Source organism: Ranitomeya imitator, chromosome 5, assembly GCF_032444005.1.
Source record: "Ranitomeya imitator isolate aRanImi1 chromosome 5, aRanImi1.pri, whole genome shotgun sequence".
NCBI classification, from domain to species: Eukaryota; Metazoa; Chordata; class Amphibia; order Anura; family Dendrobatidae; genus Ranitomeya; species Ranitomeya imitator.
The window spans coordinates 655081458-655102685 of record NC_091286.1 but is presented as its reverse complement, the minus strand read 5'-3'; the positions used below and the strand labels follow the sequence as shown (position 1 = coordinate 655102685).

The 21228-nt window shown below is 41.7% G+C and overlaps 1 protein-coding gene across 1 annotated transcript in view; it reads right to left on the bottom strand.

Annotated features, from left to right (window-relative positions):
• Positions 1 to 5099: 5099 nt before the first annotated feature.
• Positions 5100 to 21228, bottom strand: part of EVA1A (eva-1 homolog A, regulator of programmed cell death) — a 99705-nt gene continuing 83576 nt past the window's right edge. Inside the window, exon 4 of the mRNA XM_069728183.1 lies at positions 5100 to 10380. Coding sequence (XP_069584284.1) covers positions 10016 to 10380 — 365 coding nt within the window. The 3' untranslated portion in view covers positions 5100 to 10015. The remainder of the gene's footprint in view (positions 10381 to 21228) is intronic.

The window sequence follows — 21228 nt, the reverse complement described above, 5'->3', positions numbered from 1 at the left end:
TCACATTAGCATATCTGTATGCAGCGTATGAGCTGCATGCGTCATGCATACATATCTTTAACATGATGTACACAGGGACATGCGCTTGCATGCAGATGCGTACCCATCGCGGTGTCCGGTGAACGCAACATGTTGCATTTTTTTTTGAGGTGTCAAATATTGCACAATCATGCGGATGAGTGCGTCAAAAAATGCATTACTGTGTATGGGAACGCATTGGTACGCATGCGTTCAATACGCATGCGCACTTCAGACTGCGCATGTCCAGGAAATGATGTCAGAACCCCCACCATGCGCAAAAACAACGTAAAAGCATGCCAAAATGCATTTAAACACATGCAGCTGTTTTTTTGCGTCACGCATAAGATGATGCGGAGATGTAAGCATGCGTTTGGGCATGCAGATGATACACTGCGCACGGAAACGCTAATGTGAACCAAGCCTTAGAGTCAGCATATGCCCGGTATTAAGAAGTAGTATCAAATGGTGCCTTCAGGGGAAAGAAAAGAGTGTATTTAAGAGGAATGTGTCAATAGAAAAAAAATTCTTAATACCATGAGTTTGGTATAAAGGCTCATCTAACGCTAATGGTGTTTTTTTTTTTTGTTAATTTTCAGATCACAATACAAAAAAAAGATTTTTCTCACTGCCCACTAGGTCCAATACCAAGCTCATATCTCTGCCTCCACATGTAAGAGCATGCATAGAAAGCTCTCCTATAGGAGATGTTATTGTGATGAATCCTGTGTCATCACCGAGAACACCTCTATGTACAGTAGATGGAGGTAATCAGTCATTGTACAGGAGGAGGTGGAGGTGAGCTGTGACATCACCTATTGTGAATGGTGGATCCTGTGTTATCTACTGTATATAGGAGGTGTTAACACAGGATCCACCATTCCCAATAGGTGAGGTCACAGCTCTCCTCCTCCTCCTGTACAATGGTTGATAACACCTACTGTGAATAGTCAATTCTGTCTTCTACTGTTTATATTCCTGCTTGTAATACTTCTATAATGACTGTTACAAACCCTTTTTACCTCTCAAAGTGTTATTTCTATGTTTTCATAGAAAATGAAAAATATATATTTTTAATATTATTACTTTAAAGAGGACTTATTTTAAATGAGTTTTTTGTTAAAAGGGAATGTGTCATCAGAAAATAACCGGAGTTCTCCTAAGTACTTAGGCACCACTATCCGAAGGACTCTTCTAACTACTGTTTGAAAAAGTAATGGACAACCTCTTCTATCGATGACCTACCCTAAGGATAGATAATTAAAAAAAAAAAAAATTGTGGACAGCCTCTTAAAATGTCCATATTATAAAGGAGTAAAGTATCTACTGGAACATACAAGATCAAAATAAAATCACAACTTTTTTTTTATACATGTATGTTTATCATTGGTGGGGTTTGTCACAATAGGGCACCGTTATTAAAAGAAAATGTTCACGTCAGAAGAGCACAAAGGCAGTGACAAAGGAAGAACTTCTTACATCTCTATATCCGTGACATTTCTAGACACTGTGGTTCCAGCATTGGACGTTACACAAAGCCCGTGTGTCCTCCTGACTATAAACACGTCACCCGGCACAATACCCACCCGGAGAACTGCCATCTTCACATCCTGAACACTTCTGTCTCAACCGGTCCAGTTTGTTCTTCATTCAAGCTCTCTTTATTCTCCATACAATGCTCACCGTCACCGCTCTTCAGACATCAAGGAGCAGAAGTTACTAAATACCTGCTATTATTTAGGAGTTTCTTCTCCATTTCCATTCAAAGCTGAATTCAGACTTCTGCTAATTATTTTGTACAAGGTCAAATAGTGTCAAGGCCGGGCCCATGTGCGAGGACAATGTGAGCCTTCATTCCCTAGGCATACCCAAATTTATAGGCTTTAATATTTTAAATATTTTATATTTGAAGAGTATTTTTGCATATTTAAAACTAAAAGAAAAATATTAAAGGGGTTATCTAATCTGAATATTTTCTGGGAGAAGAAAATATTTTTGCAATATTTACCAGGTAATAACATCAAATCGCTGGATGTTCGCACAGTAGAGCAAAGCGTTAGGGAAAACAAGTAGGTCGGAACTTGCCATCTATTCTTTTTGAGTGGACAAAGTTTGGTTAGCCTTCTGCCAGCACTACAAGTCCAAGAACCTCCTTCCTTTCAATTCCAAGCAGGCAAGTTATTAGACAATAACAGGAGCAATACATATTGAGAAAGTCTGTCTCAATGTTATATCTGTGTGCAGAATGACAGGAGAACAGGAACAGGAGACAAAAACCCACCCTTACTTCCTGTAATGCAAGAAAGACCCACCCCCACTTTCTGTAGCACAAGACAGATCCACCCCCACTTCCTGTAGCACAAGAAAGACCCACCCCCACTTCCTGTAATGCAAGACAGACCCGCCCCCACTTTCTATAGCACAAGACAGATCCACCCCCACTTCCTGTAGTGCAAGAAAGACCCACCCCCACTTCCTGTAATGCAAGACAGTCCCACCCCCACTTCCTGTAGCACAAGACAGATCCACCCCCACTTCCTGTAGCGCAAGAAAGACCCACCCCCACTTCCTGTAATGCAAGACAGACCCGCCCCCACTTTCTGTAGCGCAAGAAAGACCCGCCCCCACTTTCTGTAGAGAAGGAAGGACCAACCCCCACTTCCTGTAGAGATAAAGCCCCAGAAACACTTGGATTAGGCTCAACTACAGAGACAGTGCAAGATTGCCTGCTCCTAGAGATGTAGAGGACAGCAAGTTAGACAAAAGGGAGACATCTAGTGGCCAGCACATTGGAGAGATATTTGGGTAGTAAGAGCCATAAATAAAATAAGAATTTAGAACATTTTAAAAGTAAAGTGCCTAGTAATGTGATAGAGTCTTGTAAAAGTAGTGCAGCTATTTATGGTTACATCCCTTGCTGGTCTATGGTAGTTTAATAATTTATTATAATTTATTTCTTTAGTCCTGGTGGACTGGGGTAGTAATGTAATGCCAACATCCCTGGTGGTCTAGAGTGCTGAAGGGGGTTACATTCCTGCAGTCTTAACTAGAGAGTTTGTTGGATATCACTGGTTTCTGCTTGATCTCTGCCTTAAAGAGGCTCTGATTAGCCGAAAAAATTTCAACATACTGTATAAGAGCAATGTTGAAACCTTTAATACAGGGCGGACCCATATTGGGTGCAACATTTGAAGCCGAACAGGGGCTAAAAAGTAAGAGGGCCACTTACACCTCCAAACAGGTGGAATTGTGCATTATGATGAGCTATTGGACTGCAAAGGGCCCATATATTGTTCTTGAACAGGGGCCCCCTTCTGTCTGTTTTGATGGGTCATCTATATTATAGCAAACAAGGAAATAGGCTGATAAACGTCATTCAACTGCTGAAAGTTGACCTTACCATGTGTCTCCTGCTCTACTCAGGACAACTTAAAAACAGTCATTTTAGGCGGTGAACCCCATGAGTATTTGCATTTTTTTAAATATATATTTTGTATTACTACTTAAAATTTTTTTAAAAAGTTATTGTTTTATTTGCTTATTTTATTCATCACTTTTGGTCTCCCTTTGTTTTCCACATACAAATGTTTTTGTTCCTTTAATAAAATATATATAAAAAAAATGTGCATTGCCATTCATCAAGGAGACAGTTGGACAACAGATACTCATTAAGGCACATGGATTGTGCAGCATTCCCCAAATACTTATATACTTATGTATATCGAAACAGTTCAACCTCTCCAAGGTTGTTATCTGACAACACTCGCAGGTCAGGGTCACCACAGCCACAGGGAGACCGTTTCGATTTTCATTCCTATATTTAATATAGACAGAGTTGGATTTATAATTTAGAACTTCATTAAAACTTTACCCTTATATGTCCCTCTAAGTTTTCCCTGTGTGTTTCGATAAATCAAAAGTACATGTATGGATTTTTCCAAAGCGTTTGATACCGTGCCGCACAAGAGGTTGGTACACAAAATGAGAATGCTTGGTCTGGGGGAAAATGTGTGTAAATGGGTTAGTAACTGGCTTAGTGATAGAAAGCAGAGGGTGGTTATAAATGGTATAGTCTCTAACTGGGTCGCTGTGACCAGTGGGGTACCGCAGGGGTCAGTATTGGGACCTGTTCTCTTCAACATATTCATTAATGATCTGGTAGAAGGTTTACACAGTAAAATATCGATATTTGCAGATGATACAAAACTATGTAAAGCAGTTAATACAAGAGAAGATAGTATTCTGCTACAGATGGATCTGGATAAGTTGGAAACTTGGGCTGAAAGGTGGCAGATGAGGTTTAACAATGATAAATGTAAGGTTATACACATGGGAAGAGGGAATCAATATCACCATTACACACTGAACGGGAAACCACTGGGTAAATCTGACAGGGAGAAGGACTTGGGGATCCTAGTTAATGATAAACTTACCTGGAGCAGCCAGTGCCAGGCAGCAGCTGCCAAGGCAAACAGGATCATGGGGTGCATTAAAAGAGGTCTGGATACACATGATGAGAGCATTATACTGCCTCTGTACAAATCCCTAGTTAGACCGCACATGGAGTACTGTGTCCAGTTTTGGGCACCGGTGCTCAGGAAGGATATAATGGAACTAGAGAGAGTACAAAGGAGGGCAACAAAATTAATAAAGGGGATGGGAGAACTACAATACCCAGATAGATTAGCGAAATTAGGATTATTTAGTCTAGAAAAAAGACGACTGAGGGGCGATCTAATAACCATGTATAAGTATATAAGGGGACAATACAAATATCTCGCTGAGGATCTGTTTATACCAAGGAAGGTAACGGGCACAAGGGGGCATTCTTTGCGTCTGGAGGAGAGAAGGTTTTTCCACCAACATAGAAGAGGATTCTTTACTGTTAGGGCAGTGAGAATCTGGAATTGCTTGCCTGAGGAGGTGGTGATGGCGAACTCAGTCGAGGGGTTCAAGAGAGGCCTGGATGTCTTCCTGGAGCAGAACAATATTGTATCATACAATTATTAGGTTCTGTAGAAGGACGTAGATCTGGGTATTTATTATGATGGAATATAGGCTGAACTGGATGGACAAATGTCTTTTTTCGGCCTTACTAACTATGTTACTATGTTACTATGTGAACATAAACTTTGCAATATATCTAATTAGAGAAATCTGCTTCTTTCTCCTCCAGGACTGATCAGTCATTCTCAATTCAGGAGATGGCAGTTGGTGCTTTTAAAATTCTATGGAGAGGGGAGGAGGAGCTAAAGGCAGGCATTATGCTGCAAGTTCTTGTGAAACAGTTCTTGTTCTTCCATAAATTTCCCAGAAGAGCATTGCATGGCAATTAAGCCTCCTTACCTTGGCATTCCTGTGCTGGAATATCACTCTCCACAAGGAGAAACCTTACCCCATAGGCCTCAGTCCAGAGCCTCTCACCTAGCTGAATCAGTTCTCATACTTTGCACTGATGAAGGTAAAATAGCCCCAAACACCATGTCGGCAAAATTAGATTTTGATTTCGCTTTCATCCAGAGTCATATTACAAGACTCGTTAAAGCGTTAATTGTGAGTTGTAGGATCGCTACTTCCAACAGGTGGCGCTATAGAGTTCAGAGAGAGAGGAGACTTGAAGAGGCAATTTGCATATTCTTCCATAGACATTAAGCACCATTTCAGGAGAACTTGAAGCATATGTCTATGGAAGAACATTAACTGTTTCAGGAGAACTTGCAGCATAATATTTGTGCCTCCTCTCTCCTCTATAGAATTTTAATAGCACCAAATGTCATTGCCTATCTCAATACCTGGAAAATCAGTCTTCACTGAAAATAGACTTTGGGATTTAACTTTCACCTCTGGATTTTACCTATGAATTTAGAATGATTGCAACAGAAGATATATGACAAAATTGCTAAATTTTCATGTGTATTATTGACGGTTTCTCTAATTTCCTATATTAAACTTTGGATGCTCCATAGGGGACTGGCCAGTCAATGAATTTTCACCATCTTGATTTCCAAATACACTAGGTCTTCTATATCAAAGCTAAAGCCACTGCAGCAGAGTTTTCATGGTCAACATAGGCTTCAATTGTAGCCGAATCATTTTTGGAAAACTAGCAGTACATGAATGTGGCCAAGACGGAATTTAATTTTTTCTTCAATTCTATTTACTTTATTTACAATTTCAAAATTTGAAACTGTCAAAGAAATAAGGTAGCATACCCCCATCTCCCCCGAGAACAAATGGATCGGGTGTTGCTATTCATCATGCGCAATACTTCTTTCACCCAAAACCATTTGCCAGGGGAGAGTAGAGAGGTCCCTCATCTTTACGAGAGAGTTGGCAAGTCCAGCTAAACTTAGCGGGTTTGGACAACTTTGTTCTATTGGGTGTGGGCACCTTTAGAGAGGGGCCACTTTGACTATCACCTAAAATAATAAAAAGGGGCTTGTCAGAATTGGTCAAAGCCATCATAATTTCTTTATTTTAAATCGGAAGTAGAGTGGGAACTGCAATGAGACTTTTGGCAGTCGCTTTTCTTAAGAGGAAAACGAAGGATTGGTCATCTTGGATTCCAAATTGCCCAGTACTTTTCACCCCTGACATACAGGGCCTGCGTTTGGCACAGGCAGACCAGGCAGACGCCTGGGGCCCCCACCTACAAAGGGGGCCACTTGCATGTGCAACCCCTGTATGAAGTGCCCAGAGGGTGTACAGCAGTGAAGCAGCAGTCCCAGAGCGTCTCTCCCAAACCCCCTTTGAGACCCCCTCAGTGCAGTGATTTACTCATGTGGTCCTGGAGCTCTGTGCTGTTTGATGTAGGATCAGGTTTCACGGTCACATACAGGAGCCATCAGCATAGGCTCTGACCACAGTCACTGCTTGTAATCTGACAGGGCGACCTGCTGTCACTACTGTCTGGATGACACAAGGCAGGAATATTGTCTGTTGAATCAGGGTATTTATTATATAGAAACAAATGAATTCCCACATGAAACAATAAGGGTAGACTATACACATAGTACAGGTGTGCATAGGAATCAGCGTTTTTGGTGCATTTTTTTGCAGCCAAAGCCTGCTCTCTTGGCAGTAAAAACACTGCTTTCAAAACACCCATTGTTTAGGGTATGTGCAGAGGATCCAGAAGTGGCAGCACCTTGGACGCAGTGGACATGTGCTACGTCCAAAGTGCTGCCATGTTTTGAACACAGGTGATTCCGCGTGTGTTTATTGAACTGTGTGGAATCACCACGTCCTATACATCGCAAGAGAAATCTCACCGCTGCAGAGACTCTAGTCTACACCAGATAAATTGGCATGCTGGGGTCTGGAGAGACGCGCCGCATGTCCGTCTCTGCGGGTGAGATGCACACATAGTAGAGATTGGAGTTTCTTGAAATCCCATCCACTATACTGTAACATCTGGCCGCTGCGGGTTGAACGGTGCCCCGCAGCGTTTACTGATTGTAGACACACACCCTTAGAGCTTTTGCGGTTTGTTTCTTACAGTTTGCATTTTGTCTACAGTACATGTTTAATAAAGTTCATGTTATTCACAAAAACACGGCGAAAAACAACGTTGCAACATTTTTTAAACTTTTTCATTGCTTTCTATGGGTGAAAAAAATTGCTGAAAGCGACACGCTGCAGATTTAAAAAAAGGCTGCAGTTGTGAAATTTAGTCAGGGGAAAATAAAAGGGTGTGCAGGAGATTTCTGAACATCTCAGTTTTTGCTTGTGCTGTAAAATGCTGTAAACTTCTTATTTGCAGAGGAAAAAGCTGCAAAAATTCTGCATATGAACATGGCGAAAAGCTGCTTTTCAAAGTGCCAGCAAAACATAGGAGATTTCCGAAATCTCCTGCAGGCGCTTGTTTTTTTCTGACTGGATTTCAGAACTGTAGCGCTATTTAAGCTGTAGCGTGTCACTTCTTTCAGTGTGTTTTCACCTGTAGAAAGCAATGAAAGAATAAAAAAGCTGCAGATATTGCAACGGCATTTTTCACTGCAATTTTTTGAGTGGTTTTGGTGAATTAAACTATTAGGTCTCGTTCACATGTTCAGTATTTGTAATGCAGGAACAGCAATGGAACAATGAGGCTATGTGCACACATTGCGGAATCTGCCACGGATTTTTCCACGCAGATTTCTAAAAATCTGCAGACAAGACGCCCTGCGTTTTACCTGCATATTTATGGCGGAATTACCGCGGTTTTTGTGCGGTTTTCAACAGCGTTTTTACACCTGCGGATTCCTATTATGGAGCAGGTGTAAAACGCTGCAGAATCCTCACAAAGAATTGACATGCTGCAGAAAATACAGCGCAGCGTTTCTGCGCGGCATTTTTCCGCAGCATGTGTATGGTGGATTTTTTTTTTCCATACGTTTACATGGTGCTGTACAACACATGGAAAACTGCTGCAGATCCGCAGCAAAATTCGCAGCGTGTGCACATAGCCTGAGAAGCACATCACCACTTCGGTATTTATCACCCTCCTGGTTTTGGCTTACACATACTGATGTGAAATACTGATCGTATGAATGTGGTCTTAAACATGCTGTAGACAAAGCAAACATCCTCACTCCAAAAAAAAGCTGAAGAAAGTGTGAAAAACACCACAGAACAAGCTGAAAAACAGGGGTTTTGAACGCAATGTTTTTACTGCTAATAGAAAAGGTTTTGGCTACTGAAAAAAATGCTGCATGTGAACATAGTCTTAGTCTGAAATGCTATGTCTATCTGTGGTGTTACATAGGACTGCAGGTGACATCTACTACATTATCTGTTCTCAGAGAGTTAGCACTGTTTTATCTGAAGAGTTAAAAATTTAAGAGGGGGTTGGGGGCAACTCTTTGTCTTGGGGCTTGGGCCCCCAATCTTTTCTGACCCTAGCAACGCCCCTGCCTACAGCTAATAGTGGCAGACCTGTTGGCTGATATAAGGCCCCTAAATATAGAGGCCACAGTGTGAGCACTGGCTTCAGGCCCCTCCACCAACTGTATCCGCATCCTGCTCATGTACTGTAATCTAAAGGTTTGTGTGATTTTACAATGTTAGCATCTGGGGCCCCCACTTTAAATTTTTGCCTAGGGCCCCACTTTGTCTAAAACCGGCCCTGCTGACATATGCTATTTAGGAATTCCTAGGGTGTTGGCTGATTAAAATAAGCAAGCGTTCTACTTTGGTCTAGTGCAATGTGATCAGTAGTGATGAGCAGATGTGCTCAGATAATCAGATAGGATATCGGATGATAACAGCCGCGAATCATGCAGCCATGGGAACTCGGACCTCTTACACTAGCATGCCCGAGATACTCCGATATCGCATTATCCAAGCTTGCTCATCACTAGTGAACAGCCATCTTTATTTTGAACTTTTGGTTTAACCAGAGTTGATGTTGCCATTCAACAGTTGCCGGAAAGCTCCTAAATTGTAAATCCAACTCTGATAGGAATTCTGTTTGCTGACCATAAAAGCTTATGCAAATACAACAGTACTTCATCCCTGAGGTGTCCGTTTTAAATGCTGCCAAGAACAGAAAGGTTTCAAACATCTATTAAATATTACAGACAAGACTATCGTCTGTCTGCAAGAAACAAATTGTCTTTCTGGTTGTTCTACCGAAAAGAAAAATGCCCAAAAGTATCCTGCATTGTATAGTTCTATTGTCCATGCTGATAACATATCCTGAAAGGAGAACATTGAGAGTCATCAAGGACCAGCCTCGGACAACATCGCTAGCGTCTCATTGAAGACTGTCACATCACCAGATGTCTATAAATTGTCCTATCCAGCAACCGGATTACCGGTAGTGATCTTCTGTTAATTGTTCTCTTGGACAACAGTAATAATTGTCAGGTTTTTTGTTGTATCAAGGATCTGAACTCTGAGGAACTGCTCTGCTTGAACTCAAATAATTGCTTCCACTGCATTTCCTGTTCCAGTCTCTCCGAAAATACAAGTTTCCCATTATTAATTCCACTTCTTTCCAAGAACAGAAGAATCCCTAGTAATAACGGTTGAGGCTCCTTGTCCCTGGGATGTCTGGTTGTCCGTTCATCCAAATCTCACGAATGATGCGTTCCCTTTCTTCAAGCCTTTGTGCTCTCTCAAGTTCTTCTGCAGACGTAAAAACGTTCATATTTAAAGTCCTCTCAAAGCGTCTGTGCCTCCTCGCGGAGAGATCGGAAGTGGTGTCAGAGTCGTCATCGCTGTCGCTGGTGTCACTCTCCTGTTTCCTGGGATTCTTCTTCACAGATGACCTCCTACAGTCTGTCCTACAGGATATCCTCATCACTAAAGCCACTAGTGTCAGAATTAGGCCGATGCATACTCCAGATACGAAATACAAAGCAGCTCTCTCCGGATTTTCTACAAATAAATCAGAAAGACGTGTCAGAAAGAGAGGAAAGGGAAAAAAAAAAAAAAAAAAACACCACACAAAACAAATCTATGAGCCAATTTTTAACTAACGAGTTTGCGTTTTGTATTTTAAACCACGGTATTTAATTTTTGAAGGGACTCTAGCTACACGAAGGGTGCGCCAAGTGCCTGTGCTTTGGTTTGGCACCACAAAATGACTTAACTTTCAGTGCACCTGCCCACCTACTTGTTTTCCATCTGTCATTTACACATGTAAAGTCAGAGCTGTCAAAGTAAGCCAGTGACGGACTGAGATGCATGGAAAACAAGTAGATGGGAAAGTGCACTGAAGTGTTTGGCCACGCCAAGTGTGCACCGAGTGTCTCTGCTTTGTTTGAAGAGTCATTCTGTGCTGAAAAACCATTCAGTACACCTTCGAACATACTTGTTTTTCGTCTAAATTATTTCGGCTATCCTCGATGTTGATTAGCTAAAGTAAAGGTACCGTCACACTAGATGATATCGCTAGCGATCCGTGATGTTGCAGCGTCCTCGCTAGCGATATCATCCAGTGTGACAGGCAGCAGCGATCAGGCCCCTGCTGTGCTGTCGCTGGTCGGGGAAGAAAGTCCAGAACTTTGTTTGGTCGCTGGACTCCCCGCAGACATCGCTGAATCGGCGTGTGTGACACAGATTCAGCGATGTCTTCGCTGGTAACCAGGATAAACATCGGGTTACTAAGCGCAGGGCCGTGCTTAGTAACCCGATGTTTACCCTGGTTACCATTGTTAAAGTAAAAAAAACAACCGCTACATACTTACCTACCGCTGTCTGTCCTCGGCGCTCTGCTTCTCTGGTCTGGCTGTGAGCACAGCGGCCGGAAAGCAGAGCGGTGACGTCACCGCTCTGCTTTTTGGCTGCCCGGCGCTCACAGCCAGACCAGAGGAGCAGAGCGCCGAGGACAGACAGCGGTAGGTAAGTATGTAGCGGTTGTTTTTTTTACTTTAACGATGGTAACCAGGGTAAACATCGGGTTACTAAGCGCGGCCCTGATCGTTGGTCGCTGGAGAGCTGTCTGTGTGACAGCTCTCCAGCGACCAAACAGAGACACTGCAGCGATCCGGATCGTTGTCGGTATCGCTGCAGCGTCGCTTAGTGTGACGGGGCCTTAAGAGCTGTCAGAGGAGGGTGGAGTTAGATGAATTGAAAACAAATAGATGGTGTGGCCAAACAATTCAGTGTCCCTTCCCAAGGATGAACCGATCAACAGTTCTTGGTTTGAACAGATATTTTGGGCTGACCGACTCCCTTAAAATCACTTTAGATAGGCTACAAAAAATAACATTTAGGATATAATCAGATTTTGACTAAACACTTAACCAGTAGAGATGACTAGACACAGCAATGAAAAAGGTGAATCAAACATGTGCCTTACAACATACACATACATTTGGGGTAAAAACTGAGAAGTAAAATCATGAGTCAGCATAAAAGTGAATATGAAGTAAAGAATCCTACCGCACTTCTCAGTAGTTACTCATTAAAAGCCGGTTTCCTCCCACATTCAAAAGACATACTGATAGGGAATTTGATTGTGAGCCCCAATGGGGGACAGAGATAATGTCAGTACAGCGCTGTGGAATTAATGGTGCTATATAAGTGAGTAAAATAAATGTGTAGGGCCTTATTGTCCGATATATCTGGTGGCATGATCTATATTTTATTCATTTCATATGATGGAAGTTACATTAACAACATACATTCATAGAGGACCCGCTCTGGCCCTGTGCCCAGACCTCCAAAAAATGAAATTCCTATTTGACCGATGTTTGACTTATCAATTACATTTTCTTTTGCAGTTTGTAGCTTCTTCTAGATTCTCGCAATTATATCCGCTCTTCCTGTACTGCAACAGCTTGGCAAATAGCCGGAAAACCAGAGCCTATGACAAATCATAGGAACATTGGCCCATTGTATGGCGTCAGTTTAGAGGGGTTGTCCAAGTTCAAGTCTGCTGTCACTATGCGATTGCCGACTTGTCTACCCTCACAGCCCACAGTCAGGATTCTTCATCGCCGGGAGCGGGACAGTCCATGACTGCTTGTATGTGATTTCCATGTATGAAGTCACGTGCCGACTAGACATATGCGGTAATACGAGTAAACTGAGCGAGGCCGGGCACATCTACTCAGAATGTGGCCAGAAGGATGTCACATATTTGCGGTCACATGGCCGCTTGAACCTGGCGCTGGAGAATCCCGACACCACACACTATGCTGCCAACAATGGCGACATTCACGCTATGCCAACTACCTGTTGTCATACAGTTTGAGTGAGGGTGAACCGGCCGCTAAATGAGCGTCAATCCACTTGCGGGGTCAGTGTTTGCTGGTCTAAATGCAATGGATTCACTTCAAAATCTGCATCAAAAAACATTTCCGATAACCTTTTTTTATTGATTTCAATGGGAAATTCGCATTTCAGTGTTGATACAATAAAGTGTTTGAAAAAATGTCTACCAACGAGGTAAACTCATCTCAAGGAAAAGAAAATTGGAAGAAAAAAAAAAGTCACTTTTGGAATCTGCTCAAAAGTTGACAAACAAAAAAAATGCTCAAAAAAACTAAAAAAAACAACTTAAAGATTTTTGAACATGTTTTTCTTGCGCCTTTGTAACTTGACAGTCAGATCTGAAAACCTCAACAAAAGCCCATGGATTTCTCTTGAAAATTGTATTATTGTCATCATTTGTCTCTAAAATCATTGTAAATCATCAACATTGTATATTTTTGCAGCAAGTTTGGAAAATTGAGGCAAAAAAATAGTTTATGCTGTGATTTAAAAAAAAAATTGTAGCAAAAAGTTAGCAATTTAAAATGTATGATTGCACAGGATCATTTTTAAAGCCGTTCATTTACTACCAGACCATAGTGAAAAGAATGTACGGTATATCTTAAAAAATGCAGATTTTTTACATTTGCATTTTTCTTTTTAGCGTGGTATTTGGTGCATTTTCTGATGCAGTTTTTCTACTGCCAGGTCTCATTTGCTTCAATCTGGAAATGCTGCAGTAAAAACGCTGAAACAAATATGTACGTGTGAACGCCACAGATAAGAGAATTTGGAGTTTTTCCCCACATACTTATGGTGTTTTCTTTCGAAAAGAAAAATAAAAAAAAAATTAAATATCTTTTTCACACAGTGAATTTTTCACCTTGTGTGTCTTGACCTTGGTTGCAATAATAAAAAAAAAAAAAAAAGTATTTTTGCTACAAAGTCTCAGTGATCTCAATGGGGAAAACCTGCAGTTAATACTGTACACAAAGAAATGTGTGCACAAGATAAATGAGGAGTAAATTTATGAAACTGAAAAGACAACCGTCATTGTTGCCCAAAGCAACCAATCGCAGCGCAGCTTTCAGTTTTCAAAAGTGTCATTTTAAATAAAAGCCTCACTGTGATTGGCCGCATCATTTCATCTAGGTGTAAAAATAACAGTAAAAGTCTAAACATAACAGGATAATGTGAGACTTGCACTGAAAATAGTAGCGCCATATGCTGGCGATTTTGCCTGACGTTTCTTAGTGTAACCATATGATGGTCTACTAGGCACAATACATATGGGAGGAATCCTATGGATACATTTACACCTAGGAGAAACGAGAGCAAAGTTATGAAAAATGCTAAAAAGACAAACATGTCTGTTTCCCCACAACTACCAATCACAGCGCAGCTTTCAGTTCTAAGATTACTTTTGAAAAATGTAAGCGGTGTTGTGATTGGTTGCTATGGGCAATATTTAGGCCCTAAAACAGACTTATGAAATAAGTTAAGAAATAGACCATTATGAAATAGTCCGCTTTGCCCATAGCAACCACTTCCCTAAATCTACTTTAGGGCCTCAATGTTGCCTATAGAAACCAGTCACAAGACTTAGAAAAAAATGAAAGCTGGGCTTTTAGCTTTAATTTCTAATGGGTTGCTATTGGTAACCAAAACAGGTTATTTCTTTAGCAGTTTTCGTAACTCAGCCTCCATTTTTTCTAGGTTTAAGAGAATCCTAAGCTTCTTCCATATGCATTGTGCCTAGTAGATCATCACACGGTTACAGTAGGACACTTGGGTCAGAATCTGCGGCATATGGCGCTGCTGTTTACAGCGCGAGTCTCACATTATCCTTTCATGTTCAGACTTTTACGCTACAGCTGCCGCTCTTGGACCTTTTAAGACTCCGCTTGCAACACTACAACATATAAATAAAGGCATCCGACATCTTAGACCAGTAAATGGGGTTGTGCGGCTCGTGAAGGAAATTCCCGGTATTTATAGGAGCAGGACAGCTGTGCTGGGCATGTAACGGCCAATAGTTTAGCAGGTGCAAACACTACGATTAGCCAGGCCAAATGTACACACATCTATAATTTCATCAGTAGTTCTGATCACTTACAATGTCGCTGTCGAGGGGCTGGCAGACAAATCAGTGGCAGCGAGTGCCATAGCCTACAGAGTCCTTAAGGATCTTACATAAAAAGAGCAGATGGCCAATCTGATTACGCTCCACAGTACCCATCTTTTAAAGCAACTGGATTAGGAAGGAAAGTTTAGTTCTATCTTTTTTTTTCGTGGGCTAAATCTGTAGACGTAAAAACGATAAACCTAAATATATATGGTTGAGAGAAAAGAGACATACTGGCACTCACCCGTCCTATTAAAATCCACCATTTTGTTCAAACATCAAGTGAAAACTGTATATAGGGTAAAAAATTGATAATAAATCTGAGGACACAAACTACTGAAAGAACACAAGGAAACCGTGATGCTCCTGAATAAGTCAACACTTGTGGTTGCACTGATGTAGAGTACGAGCTCATTCAGATGTCCCCGATTATCATAAAAGTTTTATTTTTGTTGTTGCATTTTTTTTTTAAAGTACAGAATATTTTGGGGTGAATACCTGCAGAAGAGAAAGTAGTGGGAAACAGATGCAGCATTTACACACATGGGAAAACTACATTAGAGCGAATTCCCGAGCTACAGAGTTTTTTTGCAACTGAAAATCAATTTCATTCTTCTGAATGGAGCGGTTTCTAATGAATGGGACAGTTGAGGATCTTTCTGCAAGAAAGTGCAAACATACCATGAAGAGCATGTTCACATGATGTGATCATGCTGGGCTTCAATTCGAGCAATATTCCAAAATTGCAGTAACTATGCAAATATTTTACAGCATCTTGAGACGAAAAAAAAAAAATGACGCACAACTAAATTGTGTGAAAACCAGTTATGTTATACAGGTTACAGGAAAATTACACTGTTGCAGGCCAATGAATTAGTCTAAACATTTTTTGTCTTTTTGGAGTGTTACAAAACTAAAGCAGCTTTATTTAAAGCATACATCTTGGCAATTGACTTTCATAAAACTTTATTGAAATACATAGGTGAAGATTACATGCGTTTTTGAGGCACTTCTGCTTTGAAAATGCTAAAAAAAAGGTGCGTTTTTTCACCTGTGTTTTTTGCATCTAACGCAAGTTTATGGAGAAAATCCGCACAGAAAACTCTGCGTACCTGCAAAAGAAATTGACATGCTGCATATTTGAAACACGCAGCACAGGTCAGTTTATGATGCGGAAAACAAAACCACAGTAGTCAAGTAAGGCCCAGACATGACTCAAAGAGGCTACAAAGTAAGGTCCCATGACTAGGAGACATGCTCAGGCCTTGGGTGAGTTTTATGGGGGGAAAATGGCATTAGAGTTCTTAAGATGGCATTTGTTAAGAAATAGGGGCAGGGGTGCAAGCAAGGGAAGAGGACACACCCGACTGGAGATCAAGATGGAGCATATAAGTTGACCAGATATGGTTAGGGGCAGCCTGTAGATGGAGCAGCGTCAAAACCACTTTGGATACCATAGAAGCACTCTTCAGCAGCATGAAGTCCTTTGCAGAAGAGAATAGTCCAAGCTGGCTCCTGGAGCAGTTATTGTTGAGCAGCTGAGTCGGAGAGGTGGCCCAAGCAGGTTGCGGCCTTATGAGAAGGGCAGTGTAAGCGGTTTATACCTTGTGGGAATAAAAGGACTAGAAATAGGAAAAACCCAATGTGGCTAAACAAAGAAGTAAGACAGGCAATTAACAGTAAAAAGAAAGCATTTGCACTACTAAAGCAGGATGTCACCATTGAAGCTCTAAAAAACTATAGGGAGAAAACTACTTTATCTAAAAAACTAATTAAAGCTGCCAAAAAGGAAACAGAGAAGCACATTGCTAAGGAGAGTAAAACTAATCCCAAACTGTTCTTCAACTATATCAATAGTAAAAGAATAAAAACTGAAAATGTAGGCCCCTTAAAAAATAGTGAGGAAAGAATGGTTGTAGATGACGAGGAAAAAGCTAACATATTAAACACCTTCTTCTCCACGGTATTCACGGTGGAAAATGAAATGCTAGGTGAAATCCCAAGAAACAATGAAAACCCTATATTAAGGGTCACCAATCTAACCCAAGAAGAGGTGCGAAACCGGCTAAATAAGATTAAAATAGATAAATCTCCGGGTCCGGATGGCATACACCCACGAGTACTAAGAGAACTAAGTAATGTAATAGATAAACCATTATTTCTTATTTTTAGGGACTCTATAGCGACAGGGTCTGTTCCGCAGGACTGGCGCATAGCAAATGTGGTGCCAATATTCAAAAAGGGCTCTAAAAGTGAACCTGGAAATTATAGGCCAGTAAGTCTAACCTCTATTGTTGGTAAAATATTTGAAGGGTTTCTGAGGGATGTTATTCTGGATTATCTCAATGAGAATAACTGTTTAACTCCATATCAGCATGGGTTTATGAGAAATCGCTCCTGTCAAACCAATCTAATCAGTTTTTATGAAGAGGTAAGCTATAGGCTGGACCACGGTGAGTCATTGGACGTGGTATATCTCGATTTTTCCAAAGCGTTTGATACCGTGCCGCACAAGAGGTTGGTACACAAAATGAGAATGCTTGGTCTGGGGGAAAATGTGTGTAAATGGGTTAGTAACTGGCTTAGTGATAGAAAGCAGAGGGTGGTTATAAATGGTATAGTCTCTAACTGGGTCGCTGTGACCAGTGGGGTACCGCAGGGGTCGGTATTGGGACCTGTTCTCTTCAACATATTCATTAATGATCTGGTAGAAGGTTTACACAGTAAAATATCGATATTTGCAGATGATACAAAACTATGTAAAGCAGTTAATACAAGAGAAGATAGTATTCTGCTACAGATGGATCTGGATAAGTTGGAAACTTGGGCTGAAAGGTGGCAGATGAGGTTTAACAATGATAAATGTAAGGTTATACACATGGGAAGAAGGAATCAATGTCACCACTACACACTGAATGGGAAACCACTGGGTAAATCTGACAGGGAGAAGGACTTGGGGATCCTAGTTAATGATAAACTTACTTGGAGCAGCCAGTGCCAGGCAGCAGCTGCCAAGGCAAACAGGATCATGGGGTGCATTAAAAGAGGTCTGGATACACATGATGAGAGCATTATACTGCCTCTGTACAAATCCCTAGTTAGACCGCACATGGAGTACTGTGTCCAGTTTTGGGCATCGGTGCTCAGGAAGGATATAATGGAACTAGAGAGAGTACAAAGGAGGGCAACAAAATTAATAAAGGGGATGGGAGAACTACAATACCCAGATACATTAGCGAAATTAGGATTATTTAGTCTAGAAAAAAGACGACTGAGGGGCGATCTAATAACCATGTATAAGTATATAAGGGGACAATACAAATCTCTCGGTGAGGATCTGTTTATACCAAGAAAGGTGACGGGCACAAGGGGGCATTCTTTGCGTCTGGAGGAGAGAAGGTTTTTCCACCAACATAGAAGAGGATTCTTTACTTTTAGGGCAGTGAGAATCTGGAATTGCTTGCCTGAGGAGGTGGTGATGGCGAACTCAGTCGAGGGGTTCAAGAGAGGCCTGGATGTCTTCCTGGAGCAGAACAATATTGTATCATACAATTATTAGGTTCTGTAGAAGGACGTAGATCTGGGGATTTATTATGATGGAATATAGGCTGAACTGGATGGACAAATGTCTTTTTTCGGCCTTACTAACTATGTTACTATGTTACTATGAGTCCAGAGGTGACCCCCAGAGTGCAGTAGAGACAAAAGGAGCCCCACCAGGGACCTTCTGGTGACTGAAGCACATCGTGCAAGCCAGCTAAGATGTCCAGGAGGAATTTGTGCTGAAGCGCCGGCCCTGTGGTGGACGTTGAGATGCGCTCAAGTTGACATTCTGATGTCTCCGAGCACTGATACCCTATCATCAAAGCATGCCAATATAATGGCAAAAAAGGAAGCAAAAGGCTCAGTTTCATCAGTGACGGCAACCGGAGCACAGGCTGGCCCGGAGGAATACCATCTAGGTAGTAGGTAGTGTGAAGGATCCATAACGGCTGCATCCATTACAGGTGGCAAACGGATGGAGAAGAGGCAAGTAGAAATGGGACACAGACAGCAAAAAGAGAGTGACATAGGAGGGTGTATGGCTGTCACAGGAACTGTTTCGACCATGCCTCGCAGTCAGCCTGGTAAGTAATGTGGTCATTATTTCAGCAGCATCTAGTGGGAATGTAGAGGTGGCACAACAGATTGCACATGTGGGCTGTGTGGATACCAGTGCAGTGTCACACCGATTGTCCTGGTGGGGATGAACCCAGCAGTGTTATAGTGAGGGGACATGTCTGCATTAGAGAAGGCTGGGGTTGTGGCTGTAGTACTAGAGTCCGTTGTGAATAGTCAGGTTGTTAAACAGGATGCAGCAACAGTATCGCTAGGTGACCCCATTATGTCATCAGCGAGTAACATGGATCTGTTTTGACGTGACTGGCTGTTGGGGCACACTTAAAACAGGACATGAAAGGAAAAAAAATCTGGAAAGACTAATATGTCAAGATTTCTTTCTTTAGCGCCATTTGGAGAAGTTTAATTTTAATCATGTGAAGATAGATGAGAGCAAGAAAGAAGATATATTTTAATTTCTCAGTTCTTCACTAACTGGCTCCTGGTTTTTGCAATTCTGGCTAGTGTAGAAGGAGAAAAGGCTCCAGAAAATTGTTCTACTTGGTTTTGTTATATAGATGGTATGGGCGAAAGATATCGTATCTATGGAAGTATTTTTTGGTTGCAATACGACGAATAGGTCAGGCAAAGGAAAGCGGTCCGGCCTAATTTGCGCTGGGACCATAACAAACTTAGTTTGTGGGTGCCATTGACAACACTGCTTCACAGTCCTTTCCAAGGGTCCCTCGAGAGTGAAAGGATAGTCAGTGGGAGCCCGTAAGAGTGTGTTGGCATTTCAATGAGAGAGTGAAATTTTGGATCCTCATCTAGATTAAAACTAGAGTGTTCAGGATGTTTGAAGACGGGAAAGGGTAAGTAAGGGTAATCTTCAAGTAAAAGGGAAGACTCCAATGTAAGAAGAACAGATGGAACTGCATCTAATTAAGTATCCAGACAAGAAAGCTGCAACTTTCTTGCTGGACTGTTTTCGCATTTGGTTCAAAATTACTTCTAGAGTCGGTAAGGTTTCTACCTTAGTCGGGAACTAAAATTCTGCTATAGTACATCCTGTGGTGGTTTCTGAAAGGTTAGCAAAGGAAGTGGAGTTGGACTATTCCTGAAAGGTCTTGCCAACCTTCCCATTACTCCATTGAAGGATTTCCCTGATGGATTTAGTTCCCAAAAAGGAACCTAACAAATTGTTTGCTCCATCACTTACTGGACTCAGAAGAGTCATTTGTGAATTACGGGATCAATCTTCAGTTGCTTCCATTGTCATATGTTTTTTGAAAGGGGGATTGAATGAGCTGGGCGGTTTGGAAAGGGATCCTTATTGGCAAAACATTGACGCGGCTTTTCACTTACTACTAGTTCATCTGGACAGTTTTTACCTTTTTGGATGACATTGGGAAGGGAGTTTTATGCTGATTGTTGTTTGCCTATGGGATGCTCAAGCCGTCTGCATATTTTCAGAAGTTCAGTTCTTGTGTTGAATGGGCTGTCAGAGATGTAACTGGTTTAGTGTCAATTATGCATTAGACGATTTTCTATGTATTGGACCAGCTGACTCCCTCATGTGTGCCGTTCTTTTAAGGACCATTCAGCAATTGGCTTGAAAGTTTGGGATTTTACCATCCCTAAGTAAAACTGTAAAGCCAACAAATGCTTTAAGTTTTTTGGAGCTTGAGTTGGATACCGTGTCAATGGAGTGTCTCTTGCCGGCAGACAAGGTGGCTTGTGCCACCGCTTTGGATTCTCGTCCGACGCATTTCAGCCACTTAAGTGCAGGTCGGAAAACGGTTTTTGGAGGCTTACAAAGGATGTTTGGATGGATGAGGTAATCTCTACCGCGGATTTTGATCTGGCAACGGATGTTGCGGAGTCACATGGCTTTGTTGCATACTTTGAAGGAAAATGGTGCGTGGAGGAGTTGCCTGAGGCCATGGAGACTTCATAGGTTGACAAAAACTTAGTGGTGTTGTAAGGGTTTCAAATTGTTGCAGCAAAAATTGTTCTGAGTTGGAGGAATAAAAAGTTTGCTTTTTACATGACATGGCGGTGGTACAATACATCAATAATATATCAGCTCAACCCCCCAGGTGGTTAACTTAATGTGGCATTTGGTGTGGCCTTGTTTGGAGCTGAATGTATCCCTGCAGGCATCTCATGGGCCCAGGGTCACTAATTAAATTGCTGACTCTCTCAGTTTCAGTATAGTAGGATTTTGAGAGCGGTCGCCTGTTGTGCAGCAGCATGGAGCTAACTGGCCACGCATTGAGGTTGGTCAGAGAATCGGTGACTCC